The sequence below is a fragment of the Toxotes jaculatrix genome, chromosome 18 (genome assembly GCF_017976425.1).
Source record: "Toxotes jaculatrix isolate fToxJac2 chromosome 18, fToxJac2.pri, whole genome shotgun sequence".
Classification (NCBI taxonomy): domain Eukaryota; kingdom Metazoa; phylum Chordata; class Actinopteri; family Toxotidae; genus Toxotes; species Toxotes jaculatrix.
This window is the reverse complement of record NC_054411.1, coordinates 17222432-17235774: the sequence shown is the minus strand read 5'-3', so window position 1 is coordinate 17235774 and position 13343 is coordinate 17222432. Positions and strand designations below refer to the sequence as shown.

Genomic DNA, 13343 nt, shown 5'->3' with positions numbered 1-13343 from the left:
TCGTAACAGGAAGTTAAGGAGAGGTGAGACCAGAGAATAAACAGCTGACTGAAACATGATTTTATTCAATATAAAAATATGACAAAAGGAAAATTTAAAAACATATAAAAACATATTTCTATTGCTATGACTTCAAAATAAATAGCTTAGTTTATTACACATTCCTTAAAAAAAGGGATATACCCTGTCAAGGATCAATAGAACGTACACAATAGTAATCAAGTAACCAGTTTTATGCTGCCGACAGCAGATAATTGAACTTTCTGACAAGTGACATCTCTCAAAGTCCTGCTGAGACCTTGAATCCTGCATCCAAGAACAGCAACATCAGTTAATACACAGTAGGAGGTCTTGTGTGATAAGGAAAAACAATAGGAAGCGTGAAAGTAATCCTCCAAACAACCACACTCTCCTGCTCCTCATTACAGTGTGACACACCCTGACATCAGCTACAGGACAAACCTGAAATAAACAGTATGTCGGTTAATAAACGTCATACATATTAGTACTGTGCAACATTTTCTCTGCTTTCATTTTGACACATTATTCAGTAGAAATATTCTGCATCCTGAGTTGCTTTGGCTGAAACATCCCTGTGTAAGTAACATATGAATTCCCTGGTTTGGTTTGGTTCAGTGCTGTATGAAGTGTGTCAGGAATATGAGGCAGAGAAGGAGGTGATGGGAAGGCAGAGCAGAGAGCAGTAGGACGGGTGCAGAGGCTGGACTTGGCCTGGTAAGGGCTTGTAGGACCTCCAGTCTGAACTGCTTCCTGGTTTACAGCACAGAGACACCTCACATCTGCAAATACAGAAGAGATACAGAAGATACAACAACACTAAATATGTGCTGATAAACACACGGAGATGTTACAACTGCAGTATTCCTGTGAGTAGGTGTTTGAATGCTGGATTTACCCTTGTAATCGAGTATTTTTAAGTAAAGTTTTAAGTCAGTCAGAGATGATGCTGTGTTGTACCTGGTCACACTTTGGATGAACTTCTTCTCATCCTGATCCAGACACACAGCAAACGTTGTCACACCATCTCCACCATTCACCTGCACCTTGTCCACCTTCACTTCTGATACAGAGATGTGCTGCCGGAGGGAACGTGGAGGGAGAAGAAGCATAAGAAGGGGTGTTTCAAAGGGAAGGTGTTCGTATCATGTGTAAAACCACCATTCACCTGGTTGTAGAACTTTTTAGACTTGGAGCACTGCCTCTTCAGGACCTCTGTCATTGTCAGCTGCAGACTTTCTATTCTTGAATCTGGACAGAGAGGAATTGATTTGCTTAGAAACCACAATGCAAACAAAACCAATAAAGAAAGAGAGAATGGAAATATGGCAATCACCGTCGCACAGCTGCTCAGGCTTCCTGCAGGCTTTGTAAAGATTGATCGATGTGCAGACTATCTCTGTCTGGGTCCACTGACTCCTCCCACTAACAGCCACCTGTAATTGAGTGCAGATGCGTGGTGCAGAAAGCTCTGTGTGTGAACTTTAATACATGTCTTATTGTTTGAGTTGCATGAAATCTGTGGGCAGGAACAATACCTTGTTGTAAGCAACATTTAGTGTTAAAGGCACAGCCTCTCGTTCTTCGTCAATTCCAAACCTTTTGCTGGCGGCACCTACAAACAGAATACAGTACATATTAGACTTTGTGTGTGTGTGTGTGTGTGTTTGTGAATGTCTGTGGAGTGCTGTGGTTGTCTGGGTGTGTCTGTGACAGTGTGACTCACCCATGGCTTTAACAGCTCTGGTTCCAGCGGAGTGCCCGAGCTCCAGAGAATGAATAAACACTTCCCTTCTCCTCTCTCCTCCAGCCAGAGTCAGCTGTACAGAGGAGGAAACAAAGGGCTCTGTGAGCATCAACTCATGGTCATTGTGTGTGTGTGTGTGTGTGTGTGTGTGTGTGTGTGTGTGTGTGGTACTCCTCGCACCTCAGCCTGATAGAGCTGCACCAGGACTGGCTGGTCTGCGTGTCTGCAGTAATAAAGCACCAGGTCGGCCAGCAGGGGAAGACGCTCCACGCTGCCGCTGCCCTCTGAGACATCACCTTCCTTACAAGCAGTCTGGGTCAAAGAATACACACACAGGAATTTACACATTAATATAAATGAAAACAGTGACATTAAAAAGTTTTCACGTTTCACTTTCCAACAATGGACATCAATGTAGATTCAAAGTGATTTTTTTTAATAGTGTTCAACAGACAAAACTAAATATATAACTTATGATCTCACAGGCAACCCTGTGAGATCATCATGTCAGTCCAGCGGCTTCTCTCTTGGCTTATTTAGAGTAATGTGTGGACCAGAGAGAGGTGACGACGGCAGCGTGAGACGTACCTGGCAAAGGACGTCAGAGGACAGGCTAAGCAGATTGAGGACATTCTGCTTGTACCAGGGATCCATCATGCCCAACATCTGTGCTATGTGTGTAGTATAGTCCTCCAGCACAAGGTCATTAGACTCCTGTCAGAAGTATTAAGTATTAATCAATAACATTTCATGTCATTACAGTATCGGTTCTGTTAGCAGGTCTATGAATTGTTACAGAACTATCTGTGCCACTTTCTAATGAGGCAGCCTTTATCAGAGGTTTTACACTGACAGCTGTGATGGATGACTTTACCAAGACTTTATAAATCCTTCTCTTTGTTTTTTTTTTCTTTTTTGGCTCTTTAGTTGAGGACGTGTCCCTCTTCGGTGGACATTTTGTCCTCTGAACTTCTGGAAAGGTGCTGTAGAACATTTGGACCAAAATTAATTTATTACCAAATTAAAATTATTCAGTAAAATTGATTCAAGGCCTGATGGATTGCTCTAATAAGCTTTTATTAACGTATAAATATTTATAATTAGAAATGACTCAGTAAAGTTTGCTGTTTGCTTGTCAGACAGTGTGATTTATTTTTAAGTACAGGCTCTATATGGCTAACCATTTATTAATGACTTTGTAAATGTTTTATTAACAATTATAAAAGTCACAACTTACACATCCTTTATAAAGGGAACCTTTAGAATGTGGTATTGTAGTAGCTCTGCTTGCATAAGTGCACATTTTTTCATTTATCTAAAAGGCTGAATCAGCTGAGATGTGACATGTTCTCACCACAGACACAACAGCTTTGGTTGAACTTCCTGTCTGCACTTCGGTTGGTGTGTGTCCTCCTCCTGGGCCTCCTGCAGTTCTCCTTTTGCTGGGCACAAAGTAAAACTGCAGCTTGCACGTCTTGGTGAGTCGGGGACATTTACTCTCTTTCTGCTGCAGGTCGCTGTATGCCCTCGCCAGCTTGCCGGCCTCTTTGTCGCCTCCAAACACCACCACTTTGACCAGGGTAGGCACCTCTGCCACATCCCCATCATCACAGCTCAGGATCGGCCTCCTGCGGACACACACGTGCTTCTGGGGGGAAAGAGGATCTAAGGCAGCAGTGGAAGCACAACCCAGTCTGGAGGGGCACCTGGAGTGTTTGAGTAGCGGCCCAGTTCTTTGGGAGTCCTTGATGAAATCACTACGATAGCCCATGCTCTGGGCACGGCGGCAAGCGCTGGGGCTGCGGGGGTTCTTGAAAAGCATGGAGAAGCGCTCTATGCCTAACAGAGATCTGGACTTCTTTTTGGGTTTCTTTCTAGGTTTTGGTTGGACGTCTTGTCCCTCCTCTGTGTCCTCGTGCCCTGTGTCCTCGCTGAAGTCACTATCCACACCTGATGAGCCGGACGGCACAGACCAGCTGGAGGACAGAGAGAAGCTGGAAAACATGGAGTCCCTAGAGGAGGAAGATGCGGTGGAGATGCGGTGGCTTTGAAAGTCCTGGTCCGCTTTGTTTCCCTCCAACTCGTCTTCCTCGTCCACACTGATGTCATTATTATCATCCTCGTCTATTTCAGTTTTTAGAAAACAGTCTTCAAGTGAATCCAGGTCCGGCTGACTCGTGAGAATGTCATTCAGAATATCTGCATGAATGTAAAGAGAGAAAAAAAATGAGAACAGAGAGGATTTTTAAAGTTAAAAACAGATCTCTAATAAATGATGCAGGCACAGAGAGTGGTTCAAACTGAGCTAATTACCAAAGTTGTCATTCTCCCAAACACATGTGTGACATTTGGGGAAGGGCAGCATGAAAGTCTCCACAGTTCCTAGTGAGAGGAGGTGATACGCGAATTAACAAAGCATTGATGTTTGAGATCAACATAGAAACATTTGGTTCAGCAAACAAACTCTGTCCCAACAGAGAATAAGTACTTTTACTCCTGACAACAGTCTGAATGTGGCATTTATTTACCTCTAGTTTGTCCATGACATTTTATTTGTTTACTTTTCTGTCTTACCATGGTAGCCATCAGCAGGAACAGGAACAGCAAGGCTTTCTCTCAGCCTCTCCATGCTGTTTAGTAGACCCTGTCTCGCTTTGCTGAGATCAGCTGTGGAGGCTGCTATCTCCATGCTCTCAGTCACTGACTCCAGGATCTGCTCCAACTCCTCAGGCTGCTTTGTCTGGAGGAACAAGAAGTTTGTTTTAAGGTAGGTTCCAAAAAAAAAAAGAAGAAAAAAAAACACAGCACATAGTGTTGATGGGTTACCTGCAGGAGAGTGTGAAGTGCCTGCAGATCATATTTGTTGCCCAAAGTAGCCTGAAAGCTGTGTCGGATGAGGGTGACCGTGACATCTCTGTTGGAGGGCTGGGTGCTACTCAGCTGCTCAGAGACAGACTGGACCTCTGGAGGGATGTCTTCATCTGGGCTCACTAACAGTACGGTCCTAATGGAGACACCCAGATGCACAAGGTGAGCAATGATGTGCAAAGTGCCATAAAGAAGTTTCAGATGGAATTTATGGTGCCTGCCCGTTAAGTCTGAAATAACTTACATGGTTTTAGAGTTGTGAATCTCAGGGGAAAACTGCTGCTCTGTCCTCACCAGTCTTTGAAATGAAATGCCTGTACCAAAAGTACACAGACATTTCAGAACAGGCTACATTTAGCAGGCAAACACTGCTCCCATATGGTCACAGTGATATATGCAGAATGCCAAAACTAGTAGTTACCAGCATTTTCTGTGTCTTTTAAGGCTTAAACCCACAGCCTTGTCTGAGGAGCTCCCCTTCTATCAAGTTACATTTGTGTTCATTTAAACTGATTTAAAACTGTAGCCTATGTTATTTAACACTAATAACTATATAAAGACATAATATATACAAAGACAATATTAATACAGTTTTTAATACAGTTTACAGCACACTCGCTCATTTGCAGCAATCAATGTTCAGGTGTTGCAGCTGTAAATTTTTAGGTAAATCATAATTTAGATTTTTTTTTAAATTTCACCTGCCCTCCGGCAACTGCAGAAGTACAAGAAACCCTGGCTGGAGAATCACACCATAAAACCACAATTTGATTCCTCTCATTCCATGTTTGAAGGAAAGCAGTAATTTAGGCATGTGGTCTGCATATGAACTTAGCTCTACCTGGTGCTTTGAGCTCCTGCTGGATGATATTTAGCAGGCGTTTACTGGCAGAGCAGCAAGGCTCAGGCCAGGACAGGAAGCTATGGAACAACAGGTAGGCCTCCCACAGCACGCCACAGTCTGGGCCCACGTAAGGAGCCTGAAAGAGGCAGAGAAGAAACAGCTGATGTAGAAACAAGAAACAGAATGATAGCAGTATGTTGTGCAGTGAACACCCAAAAACTGAAGTCAGAGGAGTCTGTGCTTGTTCGTCTTACTTACTTTGAGGAGGGTTGAAGAGAACAAGAGAGAGAGTGGTACCACCAGTTCATACTGACACTGCTCTAACACCTGTAAGAGAAGAAAAAATCCTGAACTGAAACACGCTGTCACTCCTCATTTTACATGGAAGAGATGATGGAATGACGTTGGTCTTTCAGCTCTTGACCTCTTTTGTTTTCCTCAGTATTCTCTGCAGAAGGATGAGGAAGTTGTGGGCATCTCTCTTCACAAGTTCCTCCAAACACCAGCGGTTTATGCACAGTCCAGCTACACACACGCGCGCACACACATACAAAACACACACACACAAGTTGAACCAATGCTTATTTCTCCTTTTAAGTTTCGTTGTGTTTACTGGCAGTAAACTCGATATTGCTAAGAAACACAGCTAATATTTAGAAGGGTGCTGAATGGCAGCAAAACGATTACGCCACTTTCCCTTGTTGCCAAAGTTCTGAATGAAGGTGTTATTGAGCAAGTATTTCATTACTTTTTTAAAGCAGCGTGATACTCCCCCATGCTGTCTAATACTCTGTCACTCCACATTCTGTGTTTCACCACTTTCACTTCCCATTTGACTCTACACGATGGACAATGTGTCCCCAGTTGGTTATTTGGTGTGTGTTTTGATTATTACTCTGGTCACAAATCAAATTACTAACCTTTGTCATTTAACTAATTTTTCAAGGACATCCGGAAACTGATTTCAACTGTTTGCTTTCACAATGTTTGTCCATTTTACCCCAATCTCTCTCATTTATCTCATTATTTTCAGCATTGTTTTTACATGATGTTACAGTCATAAAAGCAGGTATGGGATTGGATCTTACCGTTCCAGAGTTCTTTGTCCGGCTTGTCAAGACCCAGGTTACAAAGGCAACGCTCAAGGACATGCTGGATACGGTCCTCTGTGCATGAGCTCTGCTCCATCTTCTGCAGAGGCATCACAAAATCCAGAGACAAATACAAAAGATAAAACAACAGGAAGTCCCAAAATAAAAACAAAAATTACACCCTGTTATTGTGCTCCGGGAAACAAATATATTATGTCTCTTCAGTAGTCCAAACTTCCTGATACTGCTGTTGCCAATACTTGATGGCCATGGTTGTTCCTGTCCCGAAACAATCAAACACAATTCAGAGTAAAAGGTTCACTCACACAGAGATAAAAACACAACTGCCCACAGCAAAAACATCGGGGGCAGAGAATGTAGTCTGGCACTTCCTACCAGAACCAGTGAGTCACAGAGTGTGTGAGTGGACCGGACGTAAGCTGGTCAAAAACAGCCGACACAACTTCTACTTTTTCATTCTTAAAATCAGCTGCTGACACCAGAATTCACATGACTCACCACTGGGATGGAAATGAATCATACAAAGGACAACTTCCTATTTGATCCTCATTAGTTGTCTTTACTTAGTTCTTCTAACAAGTAAAGACAAGTCCTTTATAGGTATTACTGTAAATTTCAGAGTAAACGCATAGTTAAACTGTGTTAAAGCAATAAAACCAGATAAAAATAAAGAATTTCTGGAATGTGCATACTACAGATCACATGACACCCAGTGTTAGCACTCATGTGTATTTGGTGACACATCTATAACCACAGTGACCACACAGACAGACAGTTTTGGAAGCAGTAAGGTTTTATTTGGGGTAATTAAAGCGTAGTTAAAGGCAAAGCTGCCTTCAGTGCCTATCGTGAGTTACAAAAAAGAAATCAAATCAGACTGCCATGAGACATCCCTCCTGATGAAAACAAATATTTCCCCCGGGAGTCCTCCGTATTTTCGGTCTCCAGGATGTCATTGTGTGTATGGAAGCTGTAATTGTGCCCAGCTGTGGCAGACAAAATCACTGTGGCCAGTGTGAATGATGTTTGTAGTGACACAGCTGGAAAACTGGGGTCACCTGTGCCCATCAAAACAGGAAAAGGCCTTCCGGGAAGCATGAAATGTAAATTAACTCTTTGAAATTCTTTGATGAATTTCTTTAGACAAGACATGGGGAGAAACTGCAGCTTAACAAGCTACGCACATTCAATAAAGAGAGTGTGGACAGTGAAACAGAGCATCGCCACAGCCTTATCAGATGAACTCAAATGACACAACAGCAACACCAGCAGGCTACCATTTATCCATTACTGTTAGCATTACTGCTAGCTTGAACTGTTTATTCATTACTTAATGCTAAGTTTTTCCAAATGGTCATGAATTTCTTTTAGCTAACTATTTCAAGCATTTTTTTCTGTTAGCTATCCATTTGTATGTATTCATAACTTTTAGCTAATTATGCTAGGCATTCATCTGCTACTTTAAGCAGGCTATTTCAACTCTTTATTACTATTAGCTTACTGCTTCAGCTGTTTAGTTATTAGCCTACTTTTTAACCATTCATCCTTTTCCTATTTTTTCCTTTGTTTTAACTTTACTTTTAGCTTTTAGCCTTCACAAATTAGCCAGTGCTTACAGCTAACGAACTTTTAGCTGTTTCAATCATTTATCAGCCTCTCTTTATATATATACATACACATACACGTGGTAGGTAATCATGTACCACAGATTATTGTTGTGTTAGTGTAGCACTAAAATAAACTTAAACCCCTAGCCCCTAACCACAAATGACTTATTTGTAGACACTTCATCTTGTTTGTAGCAGGGCAAAGAAGCAAAGGGCAGGAAGCAGCTCTGTTCTTTGCAGTACCTGGGGCAGCAAGCAAGCCCATCAATTGTCTAATGAGGAAGCAGGTGTTATTCCATTGTATGTAGTCAGGCTATATATTGTCTAGCCCTGCCATGCAAACTTGACTGTCACTGCCACAACACAAAAATACTGCTGTCTGCTGGGGCTTCTTTAAACTTCATTTAAATATAATTTAAGTGCAGATGCTGTTTTAATTACACGTTAAAGTGAAGGAAAGACAAGAGAGGGGAACAGGCTGAGCCGTGACACTCTAAGTGGATGATGTGCAGCTGCCCACTAGAAAATAAAAACACCTCAGTCTAACTCATCAGCTTTAAATGAAGCAAAAACTGTGACGAGACTCTTTACAGCTCCTCAATAACCTATTAAATACTTCACCAACCATATTCTGGGCTGTAAGCGGGATTGCATTGACATCAGTTTTAAGCAGCTTTTAAAAGAAGGGGAACAGGAAATCTGCAAAGCTTGAATCACACTTAACAGTTATATCTGATGAAAGCTGTGAAACAGAGGCTTCTTCTTACTAGAAAGAGGACATACGAAATGACTCCAGCCTAAATCACGCTGATGACATATGATACAGATACGTGGGACATACTACAAATATGTTGACACATAAAAATAGAAAGAAATATAGAATTTTATTTGCAGAGCGAGAGATGACTCTTACCTACAACTGCAGTTATCAGGGTCTTAGATCATCCTAGATCGACCACAGCTAAGACACACCAGTGCATGGAAACAATATAGAGACCACATCCTCGTGTGTTGGATCTTTTCAAAAACAGTCCCTCCGACTGCACAGTCAAGAGCACGCGTGTGGCAAAACAGGAACTAAATGACTCTTTATGCTGAGGTGCTCTTCATGACATTGTGCAGATGATCAGCGTGGGAGGAGTCTTTTACATGACAGACCTCATTTGACACAACAACTTGTTTGGAACATCACTGCCATGTTGAATAATGTGTTTCATCATGTGCTTACAGACTAATTTGTGAAAGAAAGAAAAAAAAATACTGACCTTTATTTGATGACCTACTTAAGTATGAAGTAAATGTTTTTTTGTGTCCTGGTGTCAGTTTCAGTGAAAAACATTGAATGCTGGGTCACCTCTCTGACAGAACTGTACTCATCCAGGACAGACCTTTCATCCTGGCTACTCACTCTTTCAGTGCCTCCTCTCTTGACAGACAGAGAGTGAGATCCCTTAAAACTAGGACTACACATCACGTCTACAGCTTCTTTCCTCAGACACAAACCTCTCTCTCAGCCCCCCCTCCTTCCTATCTGCCACTTGCACCCCTTGGACTTACAATGTGTCCCCTACCACAGATGCCTGATCACCTTTGTTCCCTATTCTTTGCACATACGCACATTGTACTCAAATACCATTGCACATTATATTTCCACTTTGTATTGATTCATTTCACTGTGTATTCATCTGATCACACTGAAGTTATCTGACAACATTATCTCTTTGCTCACATATGTACACATGACATTTTCTAAGTTCTTTCCCAGTTAAAGGTTAACATAGTGTATGATTTTTTTAATGCTCTCACCTTGATCAAAAATACTGTTTTGCTTTTCAGGAAATGGCCTATGACAAATACCTGTGCAATTTTCTTCTGCTTGTAAATCCTGCTAAAAGTTTTTAAAAAGTATATTAATTGCTACAACATGACAAAAAGAGAATGAATATTCACATTAAAGAGAAGGTACAGTCATGTGAGGCAGATGTCACGTGTTAAAGGGCCATTTACAAGCAGCCTACTAATGTCACTACTAATGTCACACAGTCTATCTGATGTCTGGACGTTCCCATCCCATATCACCACTGCTGGCCAGATCTCTGCTGCGTTGGAAACTGACTTGATTTGACTAAAGATCTCCCCATTACAGGCTTAATTTACCTGTCAGGAAATTGTACATGTGTTTATGCAACACATTTACTTCCACTTGCAAATGCTGCAAAAATGTGCATGTGCATTGATTGCTGCAACATGACAAAGAGAAAACGGCTATAAGGAGCGGTGTGAGGCAGATCATGTGTTATATGCCATTTCCTTGAAGCTTACTGATAACTGCAAGACAGCGGATGATTTCGCTTGAACATATCAATTTATCAGAAAGATGTGGTTGATGGTCTATGCTAAGCAGTCAAACCCCTATTTGATAACTGATAATGTAACCAAAACATATCTTGTTGCTTTGAGTTACAACCAGATGTGTAACTCCAGCTTTTTTTTTTTTTTTACTGCAGCATATTTCTTCCTAATGGTCGCATCATTAAGACCAGAGAAATGTATTTTTCTACATGTAGTTAAACTATTGTACCAGAAGATGTCGCTGCTCCCCCTCCCGCCGCAGAGGCACTCAAAAGGCTCCGACTCCTCTCTTCTGAATGAGTGGACCCCCCTTTTTTTTCTTTTACAACAGAGAGGGAATGGGACAGAAAGAGATAGAGGTGGGCAGAGGTGTGACTGAGTGGACAGACAGAGGCAGAGGCAGACTCAGAGCCAGCTGGGCATTTGCCATATCTTATTTTTATTTAAGAATTTCAAAGAAGGGGGGAAAGGCTGAAGTACCATAGCAGTAGTGTATTTTCGTGCGTAAACGGGATAGGTTGTTCTTCAGATTCTTAGGAGTCCTGCTACACTTTCAGACTGAGGAGTTTATTTGGAGGTAGTGTCCTGGGTGGAGTTTTCTTTGCCTCGTAAGAATATTTCATACACATTTAGTATTTCATGCGTCGCTTGCGCGTTCAAGTTTTTCCAAACATCTCCCTAAGCATCATTTAAGTGTGTTCTTGTTTTAGACTTGCATTGACTTTGTCTTTATCCTAATCAATTCTTGTGATATTAATTCTGATTATTTTGTCTTTATTACATTTCAGCGCAAGAGTCCCTGCGGTGCACGGATTACAATGCAAAGGATTTTGGAGGTTTGGGTCACCTTGGTGACAGTTTCTGCGCTGACCGAGGGGGTCTTTGGAGGATACGGGCTGAGCATGTTTGCTGCGCAGTCTTCCCCTCCAGACCCGTGCTATGATGAGAACGGGAACCCGCGGAGATGCATCCCCGATTTCGTCAACTCCGCTTTTGGGAAGGACGTGCGCGTATCCAGCACCTGCGGCAACCCGGCCGCCAGGTACTGCGTGGTGACCGAGAAGGGAGAGGAGAGGACGAGGGACTGTCACACGTGCGACGCCGGGGATCCCAAGAAGTCCCATCCACCTGCGTATTTAACAGACCTCAACAACCCTCACAACCTCACCTGCTGGCAGTCTGAAAACTACATGCAGTATCCGCAGAACGTCACCCTCACCTTGTCGCTGGGCAAAAAGTTTGAGGTCACCTACGTGAGCCTGCAGTTCTGCTCACCTAGACCCGAGTCCATGGCCATCTACAAGTCCATGGACTATGGCAAATCATGGGTGCCGTTTCAGTTTTACTCCACTCAGTGCAAGAAAATGTACAACAGGCAAAATAAGGCGACAATAACCAAGCAGAACGAGCAAGAGGCCATTTGCACGGACTCCCACACAGACATGCACCCTCTGACAGGTGGACTCATCGCCTTCAGCACCCTGGACGGGAGACCGTCGGCGCACGACTTCGACAACTCCCCGGTGCTGCAGGACTGGGTGACGGCCACCGACATCAAGGTGATCTTCAGCCGGCTTCACACTTTCGGAGACGAGAACGAGGACGACTCGGAGCTGGCCCGCGACTCCTACTTTTACGCCGTGTCCGACCTGCAGGTCGGTGGACGCTGCAAATGCAACGGACACGCTTCGAAGTGCGTCAAGGACAGAGAGGGGAATCTGGTTTGTGAGTGCAAACACAACACGGCGGGACCGGAGTGCGACAGGTGCAAACCTTTCCACTATGACCGACCCTGGCAGCGCGCCACGGCCAGAGAAGCCAACGAGTGTATCGGTAAGTCCTCCACTGTGTTGTCTTTTAATGTGGAAATATTTCAGTGTTTAAATAAAAAAACACATGATACTAAATTACACTTTCCCATTCATGTAACAGATGCTGTTAAAAATAAGCCACCTTAATAATCACAGAGTTCAGCCGTTACGCATAAAAATTACGCACCAGCCAGTTGTTTATTCGTTAATGTTCATTTTATATTTACTTTTTTTCTTAGTTGGAATTAAATACAGATACAATTGTCCCCTGAAAAGAAAAAGTTCTCTATTGTTTTTTTAATCCAGAAATGCATTAAATCCAATTTAGTCTAATTTGGCCTATTTGTTGTTTCATAAATGGTGACGTGACTACAAATTAGGGCATAATTAACTGTGGCCAAGTAAATCCTAGTTGAGGCAAAGAGGGATGAAGGCCTCGAGTTGAAATCCGTCGAACTGAACGGTGAGAGAATCGTTCTGATTTTTAAAGTCAAGAGACGGTTTAATCAAATTAAATAAAATCTCTGATGAAATTACAACTAAGAAAATTAATCTCCTTGCTGGTATTATTATAACTTCATATACGTCCAAAACAAAGCGAACTACTGTTAATACAAGCACAGGACAAAGTGAGAAGTATTTACATAAACTAGTTGTAAATATAAATATTAAAAATGTAGTTTTAGGCCGGTTCTAAACATAATTTATAGGTTGTTTTAAATATAAATTATTAAATTCAGTCAGTCAACTTTGTAAGAGAAATCGATATGACATTTATCAAAACAGGACCGACCTTTTTTTTTTTTTTTTTTTTTAAGAAACTTAAATAAACACAGTTTAGCTGACTTATATCAGACGTTGTTCAAACCAAGTACAGCGCCATATTTCCTTCAGCGCCAAGACAAAATACAGGAATTTTAAGTGTTGTTTGTCAAGTTTCAGAAGCTCTGTATTTTGTTCCAGTTACAACCGTGTGCGCTTTGA

The 13343-nt window shown here is 42.2% G+C and overlaps 2 protein-coding genes across 7 annotated transcripts in view; one reads left to right on the top strand and one right to left on the bottom strand.

Annotated features, from left to right (window-relative positions):
• Positions 1-45: 45 nt before the first annotated feature.
• On the bottom strand, positions 46-9246 carry LOC121198298 (phosphoinositide 3-kinase regulatory subunit 5-like). 3 transcript variants are annotated; one of them, XM_041062317.1, is made up of 18 exons: positions 9110-9246; positions 6566-6668; positions 5902-6002; positions 5736-5804; positions 5475-5613; positions 4878-4947; positions 4592-4769; positions 4340-4505; positions 4079-4147; positions 3120-3964; positions 2354-2479; positions 1946-2077; positions 1745-1838; positions 1557-1633; positions 1355-1454; positions 1187-1269; positions 979-1097; positions 46-800 (listed from the first exon to the last, which is right to left on the bottom strand). In XM_041062317.1, exons 2-18 carry the CDS (start codon positions 6663-6665, stop codon positions 653-655), a joined length of 2616 nt encoding a protein of 871 aa, XP_040918251.1. In that variant the 5' UTR covers positions 6666-6668; positions 9110-9246; the 3' UTR covers positions 46-652. The 3 variants fall into 3 exon arrangements, with proteins under 3 accessions (XP_040918251.1, XP_040918252.1, XP_040918250.1); XM_041062318.1 differs by lacking the exon at positions 9110-9246 and adding an exon at positions 6895-7011; XM_041062316.1 differs by lacking the exon at positions 9110-9246 and having other exon boundaries at positions 6566-6883.
• Positions 9247-10954: 1708 nt separating this feature from the next.
• Positions 10955-13343, top strand: part of ntn1b (netrin 1b) — a 41109-nt gene continuing 38720 nt past the window's right edge. For 2 of the 4 annotated variants that reach the window (XM_041062330.1, XM_041062326.1), the window contains exons 1-2: positions 10955-11156; positions 11337-12381. In XM_041062330.1, coding sequence (XP_040918264.1) covers positions 11367-12381 — 1015 coding nt within the window. In that variant the 5' untranslated portion in view covers positions 10955-11156; positions 11337-11366. Of the gene's footprint in view, positions 11157-11205; positions 11242-11336; positions 12382-13343 lie in introns of those variants that run through there. The other 2 variants (XM_041062327.1, XM_041062329.1) reach the window with 2 other exon arrangements.